This window comes from Phacochoerus africanus, chromosome 11 (assembly GCF_016906955.1).
Source record: "Phacochoerus africanus isolate WHEZ1 chromosome 11, ROS_Pafr_v1, whole genome shotgun sequence".
Taxonomy (NCBI): Eukaryota; Metazoa; Chordata; class Mammalia; order Artiodactyla; family Suidae; genus Phacochoerus; species Phacochoerus africanus.
Genome location: NC_062554.1, coordinates 69,736,451 through 69,762,099, shown reverse-complemented (window position 1 = coordinate 69,762,099; position 25,649 = coordinate 69,736,451). Strand labels below are relative to the sequence as shown.

General features: G+C 35.6%; 1 protein-coding gene across 1 annotated transcript in view; it reads right to left on the bottom strand.

Annotated features, from left to right (window-relative positions):
• CFAP69 (cilia and flagella associated protein 69) overlaps positions 1-25,649 on the bottom strand; it is a 57,479-nt gene that overhangs the window by 8,838 nt on the left and 22,992 nt on the right. Inside the window, exons 7-16 of the mRNA XM_047753591.1 lie at positions 23,122-23,271; positions 22,842-23,019; positions 20,779-20,902; positions 17,857-17,905; positions 17,640-17,761; positions 14,902-15,118; positions 12,643-12,807; positions 9,358-9,476; positions 7,582-7,700; positions 1,914-1,995 (exon numbers count right to left, since the gene is read on the bottom strand). Coding sequence (XP_047609547.1) covers positions 1,914-1,995; positions 7,582-7,700; positions 9,358-9,476; positions 12,643-12,807; positions 14,902-15,118; positions 17,640-17,761; positions 17,857-17,905; positions 20,779-20,902; positions 22,842-23,019; positions 23,122-23,271 — 1,325 coding nt within the window. The remainder of the gene's footprint in view (positions 1-1,913; positions 1,996-7,581; positions 7,701-9,357; positions 9,477-12,642; positions 12,808-14,901; positions 15,119-17,639; positions 17,762-17,856; positions 17,906-20,778; positions 20,903-22,841; positions 23,020-23,121; positions 23,272-25,649) is intronic.

The following is a 25,649-nucleotide window of genomic DNA, read 5'->3' as shown; positions in this document are numbered from 1 at the left end:
TACATACATAATCACTCATATAATCCTCCTGACATGAGGTAGATAATGCTGTTATCTCTGTGTTTTTTTCTTTTTGTCTTTTTGCCATTTCTAGGGCCACTTCCGTGGCATATGGAGGTTCCCAGGCTAGGGGTCTAATCAAAGCTGTAGCTGCCAGCCTACACCAGAGCCACGGCAACGCAGGATCCAAGCCGCATCTGCGACGTACACCACAGCTCACAGCAATGCCAGATTTTTAACCCACTGAGCAAGGCCAGGAATCGAACCTGCAACCTCATGGTTCCTAGTCGGATTCGTTAACCACTGAGCCACGACAGGAACTCCTAGGTTTTGTTCTTAATGTGTTTTACTTTGTAGCCAACTCTTCTGGACTAGAACTACTTTTATTTATTTTTTATTTATTAATTTTTATAGTTATACCCAGAGTATTTGGAAGTTCTCCGGCTGGGATTGAACCCATGCCACCACAGAGACAACAATGGATCCTTAACCCACTGCACCACAGCAGGAATTCCTATTATCTCTGTTTTACAGATGACTAAATTGGCAACAAAATGTTAATTTGTCAAAGTTACAGAGCTAACAACTTTTGCAGGCCTCAGTCAGACCTATTCCAGCCTATGCTCACAACTACTGTGCTATTTGGCTTTTCCTACCAGTCTTCATGCTTTTCCTTCCAAGAAACCCTAATGGTGAAGAAGTGAGAAGTATCTTTGAAGTCTTCTATATAATATTAAGATAAAATTTAATTAATATATCATGCATAGTATCATTCCTCACTTCCTAAGTAAGAGCTAGATTCTGGGAAGACATGCCAAGTTAATTTTGCAGCTTTGAGAATACCCTGACATCACTATGTGCCTCTGCATGCTTGTACTCTCATCAGAGAAATGTGCTAATATTTAATTTATTAATTTATTTACTTATCTTTTAGGGCCGCACCCGAGGCACATGGGAGTTCCCAGGCTAGGGGTTGAATCAGTTGCCGGTCTATGCCAGATCCTTAACCCACTGAGCGAGGGCCGGGATCAAACTCACATCTTCATGGATACTAGTCAGGTTCATTACCGCTGCACCACAGGGTAATGGGAACTCCCCTTGTGTTTTATATCTAATGAGTTCGCTCTCATTTCTAGTGTCAACTAATTTTCTTTCAGGGGAATGAAAGGACACAAATAACTTTACTATCTTTGCTAAGCCAAAGTGGTTATTCCGTTAATAAAATCAAGAATGGTGGCGATCATAGGCAGTGACATAGCTATAACTCTGCATGAGAATATCCCTCAAAGTTTTACTGACCCCAAAATATACTTTTTCTCTCACATCATCTTAGCTGTGTATCCAGTTAGAATTGAGGCTAGTAGAGGGTTACTGTAGGAATAAATGAGGATCTTTGCCATTCTTCTCAGCTGCCTTTCTGGAAGGCTTAGTATGCTCACTTACGCTCTTTCTGTAAAACATGTATAACACACTAGATTCTTCACATTATCTACAAACTACACAGTTTTTTTTACTGCCAATCTTTTCTCCTTTGTCTTAGGTGAACTTTTTAATACAAAAAGAAGCTAAAGGTATTAATAAACGGTTGTTGATTTTGAAATAATCTAGCTATTTCTTTGAAGTTTCATGGGGAGAAAAAAACTAAAACAAATTCTCTGCTGTCATGTTTTTGGGAACATTGACTTAAGCAAACCAGTTTCTTCACTGGGGGAATTTTTAGATTCTTACTATGCTAATGCATATTATGAATCTCCAGGAGAGATTTTTGTTTAAAACAAACGTTTGAATGCTGTTTGGGGGCAATTTTAATCACAGAGTACTGTTCTGTGATACTCAGTTTGGAAAGAATTAATAAAGACTTTTTTGGTTGTTTTATAATTGTTGTAATCATACTTACTGCCAATCATACTTACTGCCAATAAATCCAAAAGGAGAAAAATGCCTTCCTTTTCAAGAAAGTAATCCTCTGAGGGGTAACATCCTAAAATGCAGCACCTTAAATAAAAAGGAAATTATTCATTTAACAAAGATAAATTCAATTTTGAGTTTATTTCTGTCAAAAAATCTATTCAAAGAATGTTTTTTCTTCCTTCCCTTAAATCAAGTAGTTAATTTCTTTGCCTAAAAAACTGAACTTTGGGAATTCCTATCATGGCTCAATGGAAATGAATCTGACTAGTATCCATGAGGAAGGAGGTACTATCCCTGGCCTCGCTCATTGGGTAAAGGATCTGGTGTTGCCATGAGCTGTGCATAGGTCACAAACGCAGCTCAGATCTGGTGGTGTTGTGGCTGTGGTGTAGGCTAGTGCCTACAGTTCTGATTTGACCCCTAGCCTGGGAACCTCCACGTGCAGAGGGTGTGGCCCTAAAAAGACAAAAACAAAACACAACAAAACTGAACTTTGGAGAGACTTTGCCAATGTAGTTTAATTTCAACTATTTAAAAACTAATATTTTTTATAACTGCTTATTTTCTATAGATACAATAGTCTTTGCTTTAATTATATTCTTCTCTTTTTTTTTTTGCCTTTAAAGGGCCGATCAAACTTAAGATCATGTTATCACTAGATCCCACTCTTCTCTAAAGTAAGAAACTAGCTGATTTAGCCCTATTGCTGAAGTGTATCTGGAAGAGAGATGACTATTCCAGCTCTCTATATAAATGGAGAATTTGCAGGAGATAAATACGGTTCCTTGATCTTATGGAGAGTAATATTCATCAGAGTTTCCCTCCCCCACCCCAAGTTTATTGAGATACAATCAGAATTTTTAAATCTGCATGTAATTTTTGTATACAATTTGATAAGTTTGTACATATATATATACTTGTGTTACTATCACTGCAGTCCAAGTAATAAAAATAACAATCACCTCTAGTTTCCTTGTATCTCTTTGTGGGTTTACTTGTTTGGAGTAAGAACACTGAACATGAGATCCACCCACCTAAATTTTTCAGTACACAATACCTTATTGTTAACAATGGCCACCATATTATCGAGTAGATCTATGAGCAGTATGTTTTACTATAGATCTCTGGAACTTACTAATCTTGTGTAACTGTAACTTTATGCCCATTGAACAACAACTCCTCATGCCTCCCTCACTCCATCATTCTACTGTCTACATATTATTATCTACTTCTACACTTTTGACTAATATTTTAGATGCCTCACATAAGATAAATTATATACGAGATATCCTTTTGTGAATGACTTATTTTACTTGGCGTGATGTCTTCTAGGTCCATCCATATTGTTGCAAGTGGTAGGATTTTCTTCTTTTTTAAAGCTGAGTAGTATTCCATTATAAGTATATACCATATTTCTTTATTATTTCATCTATTGATGGACATTCGGGTTGTTTCCTTATCTTTGCTATTGTGAGTAGTGCTGCAGTGTACATAGGAGTGCAGCTATCTCTTCAAGATCCTAGTTTCAATTCTTTTGGATATATATCCAGAAGTGAGATTACTGGATCATATACTAGTTCTATTTTTAATCTTTTTTTTTTTTTTTGTCTTTTCAGGGCCACGTCTGTGGCATACGGAAGTTCCAAGGCTAGGGGTCAAATCAGCGCTACAGCTGCTGGCCTACACCACAGCTCTCAGCAGTGCTGGATCCTTAGCCCACTGACTGAGGCCAGGGATCAAATCCACATCCTCATGGATACAGGTTGGGTTCATTACCACTGAGCCATGATGGAAATTCCATATTTTTAATTTTTTGAGGAAACTCCAAAATGTTTTCCATAGTGGCTGTACCACTATGTCTTTCATCTCTTGGTTACGATTATCTTTAAGTATTTTATTCTTTTATTTTGTTTCGGGATTTTTTTTTTCTTTTTTTCTTTTTGGCTGCACCTGCAGCATATAGAAGTTCCCAGGCTAAGGGTTGAATCGGAGCTGCTGCTGCTGGCCTATGGCACAGCCACAGCAATGTGGGATCTAAGCCACATCTGAGACCTACACCACAGCACATGGCAACACTGGATTCCCGACCCACTAAGTAAGGCCAGGGGTTGAACCCGCATTCTCCTGGTTACTAGTCAGATTCATTTCTGCTGTGCCACAATGGGAACTCCAAGAATTTTATTCTTTTTTGTGCTGCTGTAAATATGATTGTTTTCCTAATTTCCCTCTTTTTTTGGATAGTTCTTTATTGATGTGTAGAAAAACCAATTTGTACATCAATTTTGCATCCTGCAACCTTTCTGAATTCATTTATTAGTTCTAAAAGTCTCTTGGTGGAGTCTTTAGTGTTTTCTACATATAAAATCATGTCATCTGCAGAGATAACTTTATCTCTTCCTTTCTGATTTGCATGCCTTTTATATGTTTTTCTTGCCTAACTGTTCTAGGTAGGACTTATGGTACTATTTTGAGTAGAAGTGAGAGTGGGCATCCTTGACTGGTATAGATCTTAGATAAAAAGCTTTCAGCTTTTCACCATTCAGTGTGATATCAGCTGTGCACTTTTCACATATAGCCTTTATTTTGTTGAGGTAAGCTCCTTCTCTACTTAATTTATTAAGAGTTTTTATCATAAAAGTGTGTTGAATTTTGTCAAATGTTTTTCCGCATATATTGAGATATTTATGTAATTTTTGTCCTTTATTCAAGTGGTATATCACATAGATTTTCATATATTGAACTATCTTTTCATTCTAGGGTAAGTCCCACTTGGTTGTGGTGAATAATCCTTTTAATGTGCTGTTGAATTCAGTTTGCTAATTTTTTCTAGAGACTTTTTGCTTCATGTTCATCAGGGATTTGGGCCCTTAATGGCATCTTTGTATGGTTTTGGTATTATGGTGATGCTGGCCCCATAAAATGAGTTTGGAAGTGTTCCCTATTCTCTAATCTTTCACAAGAGATTGGTATTGGCAGGACTGGTATTCACAGTTATTTAAATTTTTGGTAAAAAATCACAGGTGAAGCTCTCCAAACCTGGGCTTTTTTGGTTGGGAAGGTTTTGATTACTGATTCAATCTCTTTATTGTTATTGGTCTCTTCAAGCTTTCTATTTTCTCTTGATTCAGTCCTGGTAGGTTGTATGTTTCTAGGAATTTATCTATTTCTTCCATATTGTCCAGTTAGTTAGCATATAGTTGTTTATAATAGCCCCTTATGATCTTTTTTTTCCTATGGTATTTGTTATAATGTCTTTCTCTTTCATTTATGATTTTGTTTTTTCTTTCAGTCTAGCTAAAGGTTTGTCAATTTTCAAAAAATTTTTGTTATCTTTTCAGAAAAACAACTCTTAGTTTTTGTCAGTTTTTTCTTATGCTCTATATCATTTATTTCTGCTACAATCGTTACCATTTACTTTCTTCTGATAACTTTGGGCTTAGTTTGTTTTTTGTTTTATAGTTCCTTGAGGTGTAAAGTTAGGTTGTTTGACTGTTTCTTCTTTTTTAACATAGAGATTTTTCACTATAAACTTCCCCATTACTGCTGCTTTTGCTGTATCACAGGAGTTTAGATATATGGTTTCATTTTAATTTGTCTTGAGAAATTTCCTAATTTCCCTTTTGTTTTTGCCTTTGACCCAATGGTTGTTCAAGATTATGCTGTTTGATTTCCATACATTTTTGAGTGTCCTTGTTTATTTTTGTTATTGATTTATAGTTGTAGTCCATTATGGTCAGAAAGGAATGACTTCAGTCTTAGACTTGTCAAGACTATTTTGTGACCTTGCATGTGGTCTATCCTAGAGAATGCTCCATGTGTGCTTGTGGGGAAAAAAACAAAAAGCCAACAACCTCTGTGTCTCCTCTTGGAACTATATATTTCATTTCTGTCCACCAAATATGTAGGGTTTTTCCTATACAAACCAATTCTTCTATCCTCTGCGGACATCAACCAAGTGTCCTATGGTTCAATTGTGAAACTATCCACCTGGAGTTAGCATCAGATCTCACAAGTTAAGGCTCAGTCCCACAAGATTGTACTACTTTTCTCCCCCACTTTAGATTCCAGTCCAGGTTGTCACCTGTGCTTCTGACCAATCAGCTATAGAGTAGATCAGAGCACTCAGGAAAACAGTTTGCTTACTAGACTACCAGTTTATTATAAAATGATACAACTTGGGAACAGCCTGATGGAAGAGATGCATAGGTATATGGGGAAGGGGCATGGAGCTTCCATGTCCTCTCTTAGCACCTCCATGTGTTCACCAGCCTCTCAATCTCATAGTTTAGGGCTTTTCATTATGTAGGCATAATTGATGAGATCATTAGCCATTGGTGGTTAAACTCAATTTTCAGCCTCTCCCCCCTCCCTGGAGGTTGAAGGTGGAGCTGAAATGACAGCCCTTTAAGTAAACATATAATTAGCTCCCCTGGCAACCTGGCTCCCATACTGTGCGGCTTTCCAAAAATCACCTCAGAACATAAACCCAGATGTGGTTGAAAGAGGCTTGCTATGAATAACAAAAGATACTACTCTCATTGTTATTACTCTGAAGCTATTACAGGAACTGAGAGTAAAAGAGCAACTATGGTAACAAAAGATGTTCCCATTGTTCTTACTGACTGAGAATTGTAAGAGTTTTGAGGTATCTGTACAAGAATGGACCAAATATATATCATATAGTAAGTTACAATATCACAATGCTTGAAAAAATGTGTATTCTGCTATTATTGGGTAGAATGTTCTACATAGACCTGTTAGGTCCATTTGGTCTATAGTCATGAGTTTTGTGTTGTTTTGTTTTTTTACAAATATGTTGTGTTATGGCTCTCCTGAATCCCACCCAAATAGAACAAAAGGAATGTGTTAAGTGTGTTATATTAAAATGATATATGAAACAAATAATTTTCTTCAAAATAAAATTTCATAAATTAGTGTTAAGAAAAGCATTATTTCTTTTTTCCTGTAGGAATGCTAGAATGTTTGGGAAATAATATTGATTAGGAAATAGCTAATCGGGTTTTCAACTCCTCAAAGATAAGGTGAATGAGAAATTCAACAGTCTTCAAGCATAAAAATACTGTATAAGTAATAGTACATGTTTGGAGTTCCTGTCATGGCTCAGTGGTTAATGAATCCGACTAGGAACCATGAGGTTGCAGGTTCAATCCCTGGCCTTGCTCAGTGGGTTAAGGATCCAGCGTTGCCGTGAGCTGTGGTGTAGGTTGCAGACATGGCTCAGATCCCGTGTTGCTGTGGCTCTGGTGTAGGCTGGCGGCTACAGCTCCGATTAGGCCCCTAGCCTGGGAACCTCCATATACCACAGGTGCAGCCCTAGAAAAGGCAAAAAAAGACAAAAAAAAAGGGTAATAGTACATGTTTGTGTTTTCCCACACCAGGCTAAAATGGAAGGAGTTCATCACAAAAACAAGAATTTAAGTTGAGATATAAGAATGGTTTTATGTCTGAGTGATGGACACAACTATTTTCCAAAAGATATTGGTAAGTGTCACTTCAGGACTATTGAAAAGAAAAAGGCTTATCCTTATAATGTAGTTTTGAAAGAAAAAAAATAATGTAGTTTTGAAGGAAGAAAAATGATATACATAGCTAATAGAGATAATTTTCTTTTACTCTGATTCTATTTAATTTGGGCACAGTAATACTCACCAAATGCTGTCCAGTGTACTAAAAAGAAGTACATTATAGCCCAATCCACTCTGTAACTTCTTGGGATCTGTTTTCATTACATGAAGAATTATATCCACTCCTTCAGTTCCAAAAATTTCCTAAGAGATTTATTTAAAATTATTTCTTTAAATAAATGAATAATCCTTTCCTTTCCTATTTCATCCTGTCCCATAAAGCTTTAACTACTAGAAAAATATAACAACATTGTTAGGAAAATGGTGCTGTACAAAATTTTTTTTTTTAATTTGTACTTGTTCTCAGGAACTTAAGACAAATTATTATAAAGGTAGTCAATTTAAGACAGGATATCAGTCAATATGCCAGCTTAATGCTCTTTTATATTTTTCCCTTTCTCCTTCTTTAAAAAAAATAAGCCATAGGACTTGTCACATAGTTTTCTTCCACATTATAATGAATGCAGTCTAACATCATGTCAAATGAGTACTAAATAGCAACAACTAATTTAAGGGATTAAAATTCTATCATGGAAGATTTTTAGATGTTTCCAAGAGAGAAGTAAATACATAAATAGTAGTTAAAACTTTTAATAATTTATATAAAGTTATCAGTTAATATTTGTCCCTTATTGATTAGCTTTCTTATTGTCTTACTGTTCAGTTCTGGTTCCCAGTAAGCAAGACTATGAGTATTTTCCAGAAGAACACAGGCAGATTATAAAGTTGCACCAGGGGGCACAGTCTTTAGGGCATTAGCGTGCTGTGCCCCCCTTTGCCTGGCAAGCAATAAAGCTATTTTTTCTTCTTCAAAAATAAATAAATAAATAAATAAATAAATAAATAAGTGGCACCAAAGCTTGGAGCTAAGTATGTATTTATTATTCTTTTTCCTCTCCCTAAAATCACTCTATTGAAATCTTCAAAATCTTTAATTTTTATCTTTCCAAATCCATGTCTTGCTACTTAAGTTATCAATAACTGAGATTCAGAGTTTGCTATGACCTTAAAAAGATCAAAGGGAATTAAGCTCTTATTTTAACTTTTAGTTTTAGGTATGAATCCAGTTCAAACCCCAAACAGCATTTATAATGGTACAGCCACTTTGGAAAACTTTGTGGTTTCTTCAAAACATAACACCTACCTTATGATCCACCAGGTATACTCCTAGGTATTTATCCAAGAGAAATGAAAGCATTATGTCCAAAATAAGACTAGTAAAAGAATGTATATTAAAGCTTAAAACATAATAGGCCCAACCTAAGTATTTATCAGTAAGGGAATAGAGAACCAAATTTTGGTATATCCATATAATGTAATACTATTCAGCAATAAAAAGGAATGAATTATTGATACATGCAACAACATGGATATATTTCAGAAATGTGGTGCTGGATTACAGACACCAGAACTAAGTAAGTAAATAATTATGTGATTCCATTAATATAAAGTTAAAGAATAGGCAAAACTAATTTATGATGATAGAAATCAGAATAGTGTTTGCCTGTAGGCAAGTGGAGGCATGGTTGCTAAGGGACATAAAAGAATTTTATAGGAAGATTAAAATAGTGTACTTCAATTGGGATGTTGGTTAAATGGGTGTATACATTTGTCAAAACCTATGGAACTATATACTTAAGATCTATATACTTTACTGTATATAATTATACTCTCTATAAAAGAATATTAAGTATTAATAAGATTAAAAAACACCAACATTTATGGACATTTACTAAGGAAAGGTTCATAGTGTTATATGATTGAGAGATCTGGACAAAATTTTGATTACAGGCATACATACCTTCCTAGGAATATGATGTTCACAAAGACCAGATAAGATGACTAACATATCAGATTGAATTTCCAAAAGAATGGCCTCTTCCTTATCATTATTCTTGCTTGTTACATTTTTAAAGATTCCTTATTTGAAAAAAATTTGAAGAATGTAATGTTATTGGACATTGTATTTTTATTTTGACCAATTACTGTTCTGAAATTCCTTCTTACAAAATTTTGACTAGAAAAACTACTTTAAAAGGGGCTATTTGTTTGTTTTTGAAACATTGTTTATTTTTATTTTATAACAATTTTTATTTTTTCCATTATAAAAGGGGCTGTTTTCATTGCATGGTTTCCTAGAAGCTATTGGTAGAAGATGATAAATAGATTCTTTGAGCTCTCAAGAGCCCACATATAGAAAATTTCTAGTACAGAGTTAATGGAGTGTCATTAAAAGAAGCCCTAACAACCTGACACTTTACCCAGCAAATAAAACTGTTTATAAAAACATGCATTTTCATGAAGCATGACTAGTGCCTTTGTAAATACATGACCAAAATGCCTGACCATGCTTGTCTCATCTCTTCTTGTGCTCATGGTTAATACAGTCAGGTTTTTTGTTGTTGTTGTTTTTTTAATGGCAGAACCTGCAGCATATGGAAGTTCCCAGGCCAGGGATGGAATCCAAGCTGCAGCTGTGACTTGGCTGCAATTGCAGCAATACCAGTTCCTTTAACGCACTGTGCCTGTGCCCAGCCGGGGATGGAAACCACATCTCCACAGCAATCTGAGTGCTGCAGTAGGATACTTAACCCACTGTGCCACAGCAGGAACTCCAACAGGGTCAATTTTAAGCAAAGATGGAAGATATCCCTAAATATGTTTTCTATTCCTGTTACTTCTTTCTGCATCATCTCCTTTTTTCTATCTGAAGCCAACTTCAGCAACTTAGGTAACAATATTCCTGTGTCCTTTAAAAGCTCTCCCTTGCTTCTCATCAGAATTTTAAAGGCCTTGTAAATAGCCACTTACACTGATGGAATGACATTTACAGTAAGATTTTGCCTCAAAAAAGGACTTTTCCTTAAGTCATTGGCACCAGCAGGGAGGTGTAGAGCTACGTCTCAAAGTAAAAGGGCCATGGATATCAGCCTATCCCATAGTTGGCCCTGAAGGAAAAAATCTTGGTCCTCTTAGGATGAATTACAGATTAAGGATCAGAGTCTAAGAAGGCTAGCTGGGCATGCTGGAGGCCAGGGCAGAGGCATACCATGGACAGAGGGCCTATGTTCCCTTTTTAGGAGCAACTTCTAGGAATCCAACCTGGCTGGCCTCAGATCAGCTTCTTTCTCGATTATCTTATTCTCCTTCCTATCAGTGTAGAGGCGTGTCACTTTCCCTGTTGTCTACAACACATGTTACGTATGTACTGAATTGTTTTCTTCATATTTTGGTATCCTTTAATTCCCTACCTTTACCCTCTCCTTGTTTTACTCTAAATCATCCTATAGGAAGCTCATGTGGCAGTGTTAAGGATCCAGCATCACTGCAACTATGGCACAGGTCACAACTGCAGTACAGGCGATTCCTGGCTGGGGAACTTCCATATGCTGCAGGTGCAGCCAAAATCAACCAATCATCCTATATATTTCTTTCAGACTTCCTTTTCTAAAATAGCATTGTGCATATAACTTTCCTGATCTAAACCACTAATATCTCCCCATGCTTAAAGAAGATGAAGTTCAAACTCTGTTGTCTGCCATCCAAAATTCTTTCTAGCTTGGCCTTTGACTAGACAATTAACCTTATCTCATATTGTTTTCAAAAAACTCTGGCTGCACTTAAGGTAGCTGTGAACAGATCATCATGAATATTTTGGCTTCAAGTCTCTATTCATGCTGTCCTCTTGCTTGAAGACCATCTATTTTTTTTCCCTCCTGAAACTAGCCTTATCCTCACACCCTAATTCATTTAGAATGCCTAGCCTTGAAATGTACTCAAACTTCTTAGTTTCTATGGTATTTACTCTCTGTATTACTCATTAGGTGCCTTACCAATGGTGCAGGGTAATGCATCCTATCTTTCTATGACATACATCTTTACTTTAATTCTCATTAAGGCAAAGTCCCAAGAGCCCTGCTCTGTACATGTTTATGATACCAGTGCATACACAAAAGGTGTATAAACATTTACATTGATAATGCAGTTACTATTTGTTAAGCTTATTACTACTAGAGAGCCCTCTTTTAGATTCAGTAAGAGAAGGTCTCTGCCTCTAGGACATCATATGATAAAGATTAGCTTCTTTCAGGTTAAAGGGAAAAGGTCCTAAGAAGAATGGAACGTTTGTGATTTGCTTTCCCTTCCCCACTTACCACCCAGGTAAGATGGATATATGGAAAATTTGTATTCATCAGTTAGACTGGGGCCTTAACACTGAATTCTGTTCAATGAAATGTACATAGATGTGATGAAATCTACTTTCAGGTTTGGTCATCATAAGTAAACTCATCGAGAAAGTGAATGTGTTTCCCAAGCCCCCTTTTCAATAGTCTCATTTTGTTTACTAGTATTATTATTAGAGGACACCACTCCAATCCACTAATGCTGGAAGAGCAGGCACTTATATTAACAGAAGAGTTCTTGAGTAAGCATCTGTAATTAATTGACATCCACCAAATTATATCACTTACTTAAGAGGCAGTCACTGAATATGAATATGACTAATATAGCTCTTACTTCTCAAAGTCAGGAAAAGTAAGGATAAAGAACTATTTATTTTTTAATTAATAAAAGGTATAAGGCTTTTCTTTAGGGGTTCTGAAATTTACACTGAGTTCAAATGTATGTATTTCGGGGATAAGGTGACTTGTATAGTTGCCTTAGCATAGTCAACTCTAAGTTGAAATTCAAGGATATCCTGACATTTCACATCGGAAAAGACTCTCCTGTGTACTTGTCTGTAAACACCAGTGCACCAGTGTTCTGGTATGTCAAATGCACTGGAAAATGTAATGTTATCCTCTTTTAAAATGACTCCAAAGGCCTGGCCAAAAAGTGGTGATCTTATTACTAGAAGAATGAAACATAACAATAGCCCATTAAAAAAAAAGATAATCCTAAATGAAATGGTATTTCAGGTAAACAAATATTTAAAGGATAAGGGACCAGAATGTTTCAGTAAAGACAAATGAAAATATTCAGGAGTTTGTTAGCTTATAGGACAAAAGTATAAAAAAATTTCCAACAAAATTTCTAATTTATAAGCATTCTGATTTCATCAGGACACAAACATATTATGTTTTACCTATCAGTTGCTGAATTGTTCCCCTTTCACAAAGATCCTTGTTTACAGTCTCATTCTCAAGGTAGACCATGGCTCTCAAGAGTCTTAAACTGTAACGCATCTGAGCAAACTTGTTGCCACGGCCACCTGTACCATGAAAACTGTTACCATGACTAAAGAAGGAATCTGTAGAGAAATATTAATAGTTTACATTGAGAAATTTATGTTAGACATCTTTTATATCTACCTGTAAGTTTAAAGAGATGTTAAAATTTTGTCATGCCTTAGGGTTTTCTTTTTTAAGAGAAATAAATATTAGTCAATCTCCCTCCTCTTTTCTATTCCCAGCATAGAAGCATATGTTTTGAAGTTTTACTCTAATGTATCATTATTGTATGTATCTTTTATAACTTGCTTCTATTTTTTTTAATTATTGACATTGTTACAAGTAGATCTAGGTTACTGTTTTAACTGCTTTCAGCACCCATTTTATAAATAAGTTTATCCATTCACTGGTACAAACTGCTACAATGAACATTCTAGTTCATGTCCTCTTATTCCCACTAAGAAGAGTTTCACCTATGACACCAGAATCAAATAGGATATACCCACATTGAATTTTACTCAAGTTGCCAAATTGTTTCCTAAAGTGGTTATATGGGCAAAATGTATAAGAGACTTTCCCCCAAACTATTAAATGTGAAATGGTAGCTCACTGTTACCTTAATTTGTAGATTATTATTTTATTCAGATTTTGTCATACATATGTTTCTATTTTCCAGTAATTAATACATTTAATAATCTTTAATAATATTCTGTATAGCTTAAGCCTTCTGGTTTTCAAAAATCTGTTTCTACTCTATTATCATAAAGATAATTTCCCATGTTCTAAGATTTTTGCAGTTTTAACTTTTCATATTTAGGGCTTTAATTCATTTTGCAGTTGATTTTTTAACAAGTTGAAAAGATCTAACTTATTTTTTTCTTCACATGGAGGGCTAACTGCCCCAGAATCATTCTTCTCTCATTAATTGGCAGTATTAACTACAATCACACCAACTTCCCATATGTATTCCTGGTCTAGTACCATATAGTTTTAATGACTATAGCTTTATGATAGGTTTTCCTTTCTTCTTTATAATATGCATTCTTTGAAAGGATCTTTTAGAAGTAGCTCTATGTTTAATGCTAGAAAAAGTTTTCAAAATACTGTTCTGAGTTGTGTCTATAGGTTAGAAAATGAGGGTTGTAGGGCTAGACTGCCTGCATTAAATCCTGGCTCTGCCACTTACAGTGTGACAAGGAACAAGTTATTTAACATCTCTGGGTTCTACCCACTGACCAACAGGGATAATAAAAGTGTACCTATAACTCCTAGATTTGTTGGGAGGCCTAAATGGTTTAATATTGGTGAGGGGTTAAGGCCTACAACATAGTAGGTACTCAGTTACTGCTAGCTACCAGACTTCCTCTTATTAGGCAGCATTTCCTTTTTTTGGGGGGGGGGTTATAGACTTCTATAAACATAAATGAGATAAAGGTAAACAGGAAAATTATTTTATTTAACACACAGTGATTTAACAAGACTAAATTTAGTAACTCAGCATGTTAAAAACTAGAGAATAAAAATAAGCTGTAATTGTTTTCTCCCTCATGGATAAATGAATGCAATTCTTGATCTAATGAAAATGTACCATACAAAATTATTTCCAGTTCAAAGTTACTAGCAGAAAAGAATGCAGTATCTTCTTTATAATTTAAAAAAAAACCTGTTTCTTATTTCCCTAAGAATTATGACAATGAAACGAAATATTTGTTCAAATGGGGCTCTGCTAATTTGGCAGACTACATGTGAAGTCAGTACTTCTGGCTAGTGATCTAGATTTGAATCTCCATAAAGGTATGAATTTTATCTATTTTGAACATAAATATATCTTTAGCAGCCAAAATAATATATGGTGTGTAGTAGGCATTCAATAAATGACTAATTAAAATAGTAATTAAAATAATTACAATTATTGGGTAGGCCTTTTAATATAAAGGTTTAAATCCATCTATAAAAATGATTTATTGAGAGGTATGCATCAACTGTAGCTAACATTTACTAATGTCTGACTCTAACTGAAATCTCAGGCTTTTTTTCTTAAAACAGCATTTAAATACATTAAAATCACAGAAGGTCAGATCTATATTTTTATTTCTTTTAAATTTTATTTATTTTTCTAACCATTCAGTTGAAATATGATTAGAATTCTGACGGGAATCTGAAAGTTCACTTACCTTCATTCGTACACCATTCTAGAAATTCAAGGATGCGAGCATTTCCCTGACACAACATATACTCTTCTATTAAAAAAGGAGCCACTGATGACAAAGTGGCAATTGCATGCAGTTGTAATTCTTCATACTGTGCTACAGACCATTCAATTATTTTGTGTTTCTCGGGCTTTTTAACATAAGTAAACAAAGCCAAAATAACTTTACCATCAATTAATAGCTATGAGAAAGGGCAAAAAGTACTATGTTAGAAACACAGTTAAAATAATTTTATTTAATCCAAGAAAAATCTTAAGAAAATCTAAGATTTCAATTTGATGTGTTACTGGTGATCTTTTCAAAATATTTCCTTCCTAGAGATTCCAAGATTAAAATTAAAAAATTAAAAAAACCAAACTCAATAATAACAACAGTTGACTGTGATCCTCTTTTCTGGGATATGTACTCTATGGCTGACAATAATATAAGTATTAATTTTTGTCTATGCAGCTTATATATAAATGCAATTTAGCTTCTGCTATAAGACCACAAAAGTAGAACATTTGGGGTTAATAAACTGGCAGTTATTTCTTGCTTCTCTCTTTAAAAAAAAAAAAAGAAACATTTCAGAGCCTGAATTGTATATATACTTTAAGAAATCAATTTTGTTTTAAGTTATAATAGTGACTATGGCTAATTTTTAAGCACAGGCAACAGAATTTATACAAATATTCTATAAGTGAATGCCAGTCAGGTCACAAGCCATATTTAATTATATACCTAGAATTTTAAAATTGTTTTGAATTCATGATTTCAATTTAAAAAGCAAACTATTATAATATGGCAATCAAGTTACTATTATAGCTGATTCTGATTCATTTTTCTTTTCATCTGGCAATATTCTACAAAGACTTTTGCACAATAATATCTATGAATTTTCTAAATTTTCTACTATTCCACATGGGAAGAACAAAGATTTAGAATTAAGAAAAATAGGAATAAGATTTAGTTCCTGTATTGCTATAAGTATTAAGTGGATAATTTTTGAGGAAATACTCTGTGAACTACAAATAACAGTAGAGATATTTATCATCACTGCTATTGTTACTGGGCCACAAACATATGACATAAAAAATTAGTTGATTCCATTGCTCACACCATCATTTAAGAAGCTTACCTTAGTCTTTGTACCATTTGACTCTGTCATCCACTAAAAGTGGTTTATAAAATGTACTGTAAATTTTATTTATTATCTTTGTATCTATCATTTTAATAGTTATATAATACTCCATTGTAATAATAAAGCATATTTTATTTAATATTTTCTATATGATGTTTCAGAAAATACACTTAGGTTCTATGGAGTACATATTTTTTGACATGAATAAAAAAGTTGTAACTTAAAGATGGTTCTTTTTTCCTGAGTGTTTTTTTAATATACTCCTCAAAGTGGCAGTAACAAAAAAATTTTACCTCTTTTAATCCTCATTATAATTCCATAACATTGGTGTTTTCCCCATTTTGAACTTAAGATAACTGAGATTTAGAGAAACTAAACAAATTATTCGAGATCACATTGCTAGAAAGCAGCAGTGCTAGATTCCTCGACCAAAGCCTTAAGTACTATACACTTTTACATTATCATTAATGATATTGATAGAATGAATCCCCCCCTAGAACTTGAAGGAGTTTTAAGACTAAAATGAAATTCCAGGAGTTCCCATTGTGGCTCAGCAGTAACGAACCCGACCAGTGTCCCATGAGGACGGAAGTTTGATCCCTGGACTCATTCAGTGGGTTAAGGATCCAGCGTTGCTGTGAGCTGTGGTATAGCTCACCCCTATTTTAAATACACAAAAAACACAGAAGGATGAATTAGTTACCTGGAAATTAGGCTTAGATCCCATGTTGCTCTGACTGGCAGCTATAGCTCAGATTCAACCCCTAGCCTGGGAACTTCCATATGCCATAGGGAAAAGAATAAATAAATAAATAAATAGATTAAATAAATACATAATAAACAATATGTTAATATATTTATATATAAATTAATAAATATTAAATAATAAAATGAAATTCTAATTAATACAGTAAATAACTAAATTCATGGGAATTGTTAAGTAGTATAATTTTTCTATTGTTTTATAGTTTAGAAAGCCTTCATCTCAATCTCACAATAGGAGAAGGAACTGAGCCTCAGAACATTTAGGTGATTTTGCCAAGGCCACTCAGGTAGTAGGTGATAAGACAGAAATGAATTTCATTTCCATTGTTCTTCAAATTATATCATGCTGCTATGTAGGCTAAAAGTATTAAGGTAATTCATGGGTAATAAAAAATATATAAAGAGGTTCGATCTGTGTGGAGAGAAAACAGGTTCAGATGGTTTGAGATTGGCCGCACAGAGGTTAGCAATTTCCTCCAGCATTAAATCATCCGTTGTTACTGGGGTCAGATATAGACTAGTAGGCTAGATGGGCCTGTATGGATTTTCTTTCATTTTTTGATCTCTTATTCACAAGATCTAAATATATAAATAAATCTCCAAGGTTCTCCTGCCTTTCTTTGGTTTATGTGGTTTAAATTCATTGTTCATTAATAGATGAACTAAAGAAATTTTGAAAAGGTGAACTTCCAGTGAATAAGAGTCTATTACTTTCTATGGTAAACATAGCAGGTGATGAAAGATTTGCAGCCATGACTTTTAAAAAGGTATACTACAAAGTGAGACAACTTTAATTTTTGTTTTGATTACTTATTACCTGTATAGTAGATAAATCTTTACATAAAATCACAATTATATTGAATAGCAATTTCTTCAGCTCAAAATCTTCATAGCAATTAGAAAGCTTAAGACCTTTTACCAAAGGATTTTGACTCTTAACTGTGAGGGGGAAAAAAAAGAAAGTAAAATAAAAGCTGAAATGATGTATAAGATTCATTAAGATAATTATAAGTTGAAAGTTTTATGGTTTTTACCTTCATTAAAGGTTGCAAATAATATCAAATCCCCAGTAAAGCCACACTCCTAATGTAAATACACAAAATACACAAAAGGATGAATTAATTATATGGAAATTAGGTTATAGATGCACATATTTACTTAATATTTAAGTATCTTTATCAGATTCTCCTTATCATTCATTTGAATTCATAAAGCACTAATAATAGGAAGGGATGAAAGCAAGAAAGTAAAATCACATGGGCAGACAAACTTGTAATTTGATATCAAACTTACTTCTATAGGATCTAAGAAATAATTTAAATTATTCCCTGAAATATTTTACAAGATGCTATTTAAAATTTGGTAAGAGCCCAAAATATATTGCTACAAGTTATTTATGTAACTCATCATCTATACCCTCAAGTGACAAAATAAGGGAAGATAATATATTTATTTTCAATGAATTTTCTTCTTAAATCCCCTTGGCTCTCTACCCTGACCTTAATCACTTTCAAATATGTCAAAAATTTGGTCAAAAGATAACAAAACAATTCCTATTTAACACGAAGAGCCCTGAAGAATGACCAGAATTGCAAACCTTTCAGCATGAGGAAACTAATTCATGACAGAGATTTCCTAGACGGACTTTGTATATTAGGGAGAATTTATAGGAGCAAACCTTGGGCTTTTGAGCCTGCAACTTTATATTCCTGCTACTTTTAAGATCCATATGTTTTCCATAAAAATGTCAAGATGCTATTCCTATTCACTTCATTCATGAATTCACCTTAGCAAGGATGCTAAAGACAATGTAGTGACTGACCAGGGACCTCACCCCTCATTGCAGCCTTGACTGGGAAGCTATGTAGGATTGTTTCCACATGTGCACCATATAAATTCAATGACTGTTCTCTCTCCCTCTCTCTCTCTTTTTGTCTTTTTTAGAGTCACAACCACAGCATATGGACGTTCCCAGGCTAGGGGTCGAATTGGAGCTGTAGCCGCTGGCTTATGCCACAGCCACAGCAATGCCAGATCCAAGCCGCATCTTCGACTTATACCACAGCTCAAGACAATGCCGGATCTTTAACCGAGCAAGGCAAGAGATCAAACCTGTGTCCTTATGGATGCTAGTCAGGTTCGTTTCCACTGGGCCACAAACAGGAGTTCCCATGACTGTTCTCTTATGTTGAGATCACTTGATATCCACTCATATGGGGTTGAGGCCTTCATTGCCAAATTTCCTTTAAGTACAATGTGGAAAGTACGAGGCTAATATGTGAATGTTATTGCCAAAGATCTCTGCTCTAGGATGTCAATCATTCAATGATTTTAAATTATAAAATATGAGGAGGCTTAGTTTCTGGTATGGCTGAGTAGCTCCTACATAAGAAACCTTTCCAGGAGTTCCCATTGTGGCGCAGTGGAAATGAATCTGACTAGGAACCATGAGGTTTCAGGTTTGATCCCTGGCCTCGCTCAGTGGGTTAAGGATCTGGTGTTGCTGTGAGATGTGGTGTAGTTCACAGATGCTGCTCGGATCTGGCATTGCAGTGGCTGTGGCATAGGCTGGTGGCTATGGCTCCGATTAGACCCCTAGCCTAGGAACCTCCATATGCCACAGGTGCGGCTCTAAAAAAGAAAAGAAAAGAAAAGAAAAATACCAAAAAATACCAAATAACAATTATAAACTCTGAACAAAATGTAAAAATAATCTCATGATCAAAACCAAGCAGATAAGCAGATAATGGGGGGGGGGGGTCAGGACTTTGAAGAAGGAAATGAAACTGTATGAATTTCCCTTTTTTTTTTTTAAAGTAGCTTTTAGGGATGCTAAAACTCAGTGGTTTGAAGAATCTTAGTAGTTTGAAGAAACAGAGGACAGAAGCAATCACCGGGCAATTGTCTGATAATATTAAACATACACACACACTTAAATGTAATCAGAGTTTCAGAAGAAGAGGAGAGAGAATGAGGCTGAAAAATACTTAAAGAGTAATAGCCTCAAAATCTTCAAATTTTTCTTCAATTTACACCTTCGAGAAGTTCTTTGAACTTCAAGCAGGATAAATAGAAAATCACATCTTGACACATCATAGTAAAACTGCTGAAAGCCAAAAATAGAGTGAAAATCTTGAAAACAGCCAGAGAACAAAATTTTATATAGGGGAATAATAATTTGAAATAATGACTACTTCTTATTAAAAACAATGGAGGCCAGGAGACAGTGGAATAACATCTTTAAAGTGCTAAAAAGAAAAAAAAATTGCAACCTAGAATTCCATATTCTGTGAATACAGATTTCAAGAATTAAAGTGAATTAAAGATATTCTCAGATAAAAGAAACTAAGAGAGGAGTTCCCATCGTGGCTCAGTGATAACGAGCCTGACTAGTATCCATGAGGATGCAGGTTCAATCCCTGACCCTGCTCAGTGGGTTAAGGATCCAGTGTTGCCATGAACTGTGTGGTGTAAGTTGCAGATATGGCTCAGATCCAACATTGCTGTGGCTATGGGGTAGGCCAGCAGCTACAGCTCCCATTTGACCCCTAGCCTGGCAAATTCCATATGTCATGGGTGTGGCCCTAAAAAGATAAAACAAACAAACAAAAAAGAAACTAAGAGAATTTCGGTGCCAGCAGCCAGAAGATCTGCATCACCAAAAATGGTAAAGAAAGTTCTTCAGATAGAAGACAAATGATGCCACACAGAAAGTCATATCATCAGGAAGGAAAGGAACACATCACAAATAGTAAATGCGTAAATTAGAACATATAAGCAGGATCTCAACCTTCCAAAGAGATGCAAAGAATTGGTAGAGGGCAAGTACACTGGTGACCATTGTGACATTACAATATAACTGGTACAGAAATGTTACAGCACAGCTTAGGACTCTCTTCCACCTCCACCCACCACTTCCACAATTAAAATTAAGATGCAATTTGATTCATACTTACAATCATTGGTGCCCCAGGATTTTGAGCTATAAATGTAGTGATCACTAATATATCATTTCTAAGCTGACGATTATAATGACTAAATCCTCTTGTAAACAGGTTTTTAAATACTTCCTTCAAAGCCCTAGAAAGTAAAATTATATCTTTAAGTTCATATTTCTATGGAAATAGTACTTATGTGTCTGCCAACAAAATCTCCTTTTTCATAGTATTTCTAATCTTTTCTATCTCTCCAAATCTGTCTCTAATTCACTATGTACCAGATAAGAATCCCTCAATCCAATCTATACATGGTGGTCAGAGTGACTACTCTAAAATAAAAATTCAATCATGCCATTTTCCTTTTTAAAAACCACTTAAAATCTTTTCTTTGTTCTTAGGATAAAGTTTATCTCCTTACCAACACTTATCAGGCCTTACATGTTATGATCCCTGCTAACATTGTTAGCTTCATCTCTCACTATTTCACCTTGTACTTTCTGCTCTCTCCATACTGAATTTCTTTTAATTTTTTGATTTTGCTAAATTTTGCATTCACTTCTGTTCCCCTATCTAGGATGCTTTCTGCATGCAAAACTCTTTTGTTGATAATTCATATTTATCTTTCAGATACCGGACCAGGGTTTGTTAGGAAGTATTGATTAACTCTGTCTGGGTTCAGGTTTCCTGTAAAAATGGACATTAGTTGCTTTGCCTTCTAGAACCCACTTGCTCTTATTATAATGGTACCCTTATTTTTACTTAGGCATTCACCTTCCCCCCACTTTTGGTCTTGTGAAGCTGTCATCAGCTAAAAGGAAGCTAGTTAGAGCATTCCTTCTTTCTTTCATGAGTAATTCACTCTGGAATGGGCATTTGACCAATACCAGACGACTCAGAGTCAGCAGGCACTCAGTTCAAAGAATCTTCTTTGAGGAGTTCCCATCGTGGCTCAGTGGTTAATGAATCTGACTAGCATCCATAAGGATGCAGGTTCGATACCTGGCCTCGATCAGTGGGTTAAGGATCTGGCGTTGCCATGAGCTGTGGTGTAGGTCGCAGATGTGGTTCAGATCCTGTGTTGCTGGCTGTGGCATAGGCCAGCAGCTGCTACCCCAATTGGACCCCTAGCCTGGGAACCACCATATCCTGTGAGTGTGGCCCTAAAAAGCAAAAAAAAAAAAAAAAAAAGAATCTTTTTTGAGTTTTTCAGAATAGCAAGTCTTTTCTTCTGGTTGGTTTGGGGTTGTGATGATGAGAACCTATACTTCTTAAGTCTTGCCATGTGGAACTTGAGACTAAAGCCAATATAGAGAGAAATAATGCAGAAAGATGAAGAGGGCTAAGTACTGATATTTGCTGAGCCTTAAATACAGCTGCACAGGAAACCAGTTTTATCCCTGACTTTGTAGTTACATGAGCCTATAAATTTTCTACATGGTTGAAACCAACCAAGTTGGAGGCTCAGTCCCTTGCAAACAAAAACATGCTGATTCAACCTCTTCTGGAGAACATGTAGGGCCTTGCAGTAATCTCTTTCATAACATTTAGCACACTCTCTGTTAGTTGCTTATTTACTTGTTCATCTCTCCTAACAATGCAAGTGCCATGAAAGCAGAGCCCATTTCTGTATTGTTTTCAATTGTATTTCCACAGCCTAGTGCTATACTTGGCACAGAGCAGATAATAATTATTTGATGAATAAATGAATAAGTAACTTAAAGGCTCATTCATGTTTTATTGCTAATGCTTGCTGTAGTATCTGGAAGACAGTAAGTGCTCAAAAATAGGTTTATTGAATGTACAAATGAAATAGTTCTTCTCAATGTCTAATTTTACTTTATACATACTTAAGGACATAATGTAGTTTTGTGAACAAATTTAAAAGCCTTATACATAGAAAAAAATATATGACTTGTTATTGTGCAAATGCATTTAAACCATGGTAAAAGAAAATGTCCTGAAGCATAGCCAGTACATGAATCAAAAGCCTAATTGAACACAAATGCAAACAAAGATTTAGTTATGTCACTGGCTGTCATTTCAAGGTTAAAAAATATTACTATTTAACCACAGATACTTACAGCAAACATTCCAAGTTACTAAGCTGTTGTATGATTTCTTCTCTTGAAGATTTTTCCAATAAGTTCCATAGTATTTCGGATGAACGAAACAGAAGCTGTCCAGAGGGATCTGGGTCATTGAGGTGAGCACAGATGCCACTGGCTGCCTGTGCTTTCACCATTAAAGCACAATTAACTTCTGAAAATAAATCTTAACATTATTTGTTTTACAGTCTAGACATTGTTAAATAGAAACAAACATAGTTGAGAGTGATGTGTTCAAATTTAATAATATACAGACCAGAAGTTGAGAGATGTTGCAGAGCTTTAAGTACCCAAAGTTTCTCAACAAGTTCATTTTCAAGTAGGGCCAATGACTGGGCCATTGCTTTTGCCAATCCTCCAACTTCAGCCATTTTTATCTTATAAGATGCGCTAGCCTGCTGATAACCTAACAACAATTCATGAAAAAATATGTACAATTATTTCACATAGTAATCATCTACATTAAACAAAGGAATGAGTAATTTATCATTAAACAACAGCAACAACGATAAAATTTTTTTTAAGTGTATGGTACTTTAAAATGGATATAGCTGGGAGTTCCCGTCGTGGCGCAGTGGTTAACGAATCCGACTAGGAACCATGAGGTTGCGGGTTCGGTCCCTGCCCTTGCTCAGTGGGTTAACGATCCGGCGTTGCCGTGAGCTGTAGTGTGGGCTGCAGACGCGGCTCGGATCCCGTGTTGCTGTGGCTCTGGCGTAGGCCGGTGGCTACAGCTCCGATTCGACCCCTAGCCTGGGAACCTCCATATGCCGCGGGAGCGGCCCAAGAAATAGCTAAAAAAAGACAATAAATAAATAAATAAATAAATAAATAAATAAATAAATAAAATGGATATAGCTCAGGGCTAGGCAAACTTTTTCTATAAAGGGCAAGGTAGTAAGTATTTTGCAGGTTATAAGGTTTCTCTCTCAAATACTCAGCTCTACTACAATAGCACAAAATCAGATAACCAATGCAAAAATAAGTGGGCATGGCTGTGTTCCAATAAAAGTTTATTTACAGAGGGCTGATTTTGGCCTGGGGTCCATAGTTTGCTGATCCCTGGTGTAGCATCTGAAATAAGACCACAAATTTGGAGGCATATCTTAAATTCTAAAAAATGGGAGTTCCTTCTGTGGTGCAAGGGGTTAAGAATCCAACTGCAGTGGCTCAGCTATGGCTTGGATTCAGTCCCTGGCCCAGGAACTTCCACATACCATGGGTGTGGCCATAAGTAAATAAATAAATATGTGTGTGTGTGTGTGTGTGTGTGTGTATAAAATATATAATCAATACATGTACCTCTCCATAAAGGAAAGTGCACGATTACAAATACTAAATGTTTTTAAGTCAATGCATTACTTTAGTGCTTTCAAGGGACCAGAATTATGTAATTTGCAATGACATAGGTGAAAATGTACCACTGTTTTGATAAATGCTAGAGAATATAATATTTTTTTGAGGAAATTTGATTCTTGGCAATATATTTTATAAGAATTCTTTTCTGCTTCAGTTCCTATAAGAAATACCACCTCTGAGTGCTCCCTCCAAAAAAATAAAAAAGAAACACCATCTCTCCTTTGATACAACTGCACAGGTGCCTGACCAACTACACTGAACTAGAGAGATTAGGAGTTCCCATCGTGGCTCAGCAGAAACGAATCCGACTAGGAACCATAAGGTTGAGGGTTCGATCCCTGGCCTTGCTCGGTGGGTTAAGGATCCAGCGTTGCCATGAGCTGTGATGTAGGTTGCAGATGCGGCTTGGATCTGGCGTTGCTGTGACTGTGGTATAGGCTGGCAGCCATAGCTCTGATTCAACCCCTAGCCTGGGAACCTCCATATGCTGTGGGTGCGGCCCTAAAAAGCAAAACAAAAACAAAAACAAAACCACAAAAACAAAACAACAACAAAAAACTAAAGAGATTAAATACACAGCAGAGGGCACCTGCTTACCTGAGATGCAGCTATTGTCTCTCTTAGTGATATACTTTACCTCCTGACCTCTGGATCTTTGAAATCAACTAGATTCGACTTTGCCATAGTTCTGAGATATCTGTCAGCTTTGTTTTCTTTCTTTCTTTCTTTCTTTTTCAGCGCCACGCCTGCAGCATATAGAAATTCTCAGGCTAGGGGTCAACTTGGAGCTGCAGCTGCCAGCCTACACCACAGCCACAGCAACAAGGGATCCCAGCCTCGTCTGCGAACTATGCCACAGGCTCATGGCAACACCAGATCCTTAACCCACTGATCAAGGCCAGGGATTGAATCCACAACCTCAGGGTTACTAGTCGGGTTTGTTACTGCTGAGCCATGATGGGAACTCTGTCAGTTTATCTTATCTTTCTGAATCTACTCTTCAGCCCTAGACAAGGCCCTGTCCATTCTTCTGATGGGTTCTCTATGACATGTCCTAGTTACTCATTTTAGGTATTCTAAAAGTATAAGGAGGAAACCAAAAATTGCATAATTTCACCATCCAGAGATAACAACATTAACATTCTTGCATATTTCTTACTGATATCTTCATGTATATAATTTTAACAATATATTGTATGCAGAATCTTACATTCTATTGCAGCCATTAAACAATCTAAGCCTTTTCTCATCCTATAAAATATTTCCCCAATTCATGATTCTTATTTGCACAATAGTCCATCATATGCATGGACCAAAATGTACTTTATATTTATTGTATCTTCGTATATCGAGTTAGTATTTCTATAGAAGGATATTGTAATATTAAGGCTTATGGACCTGATTCCTGTCTCCAGGCCTATGTCT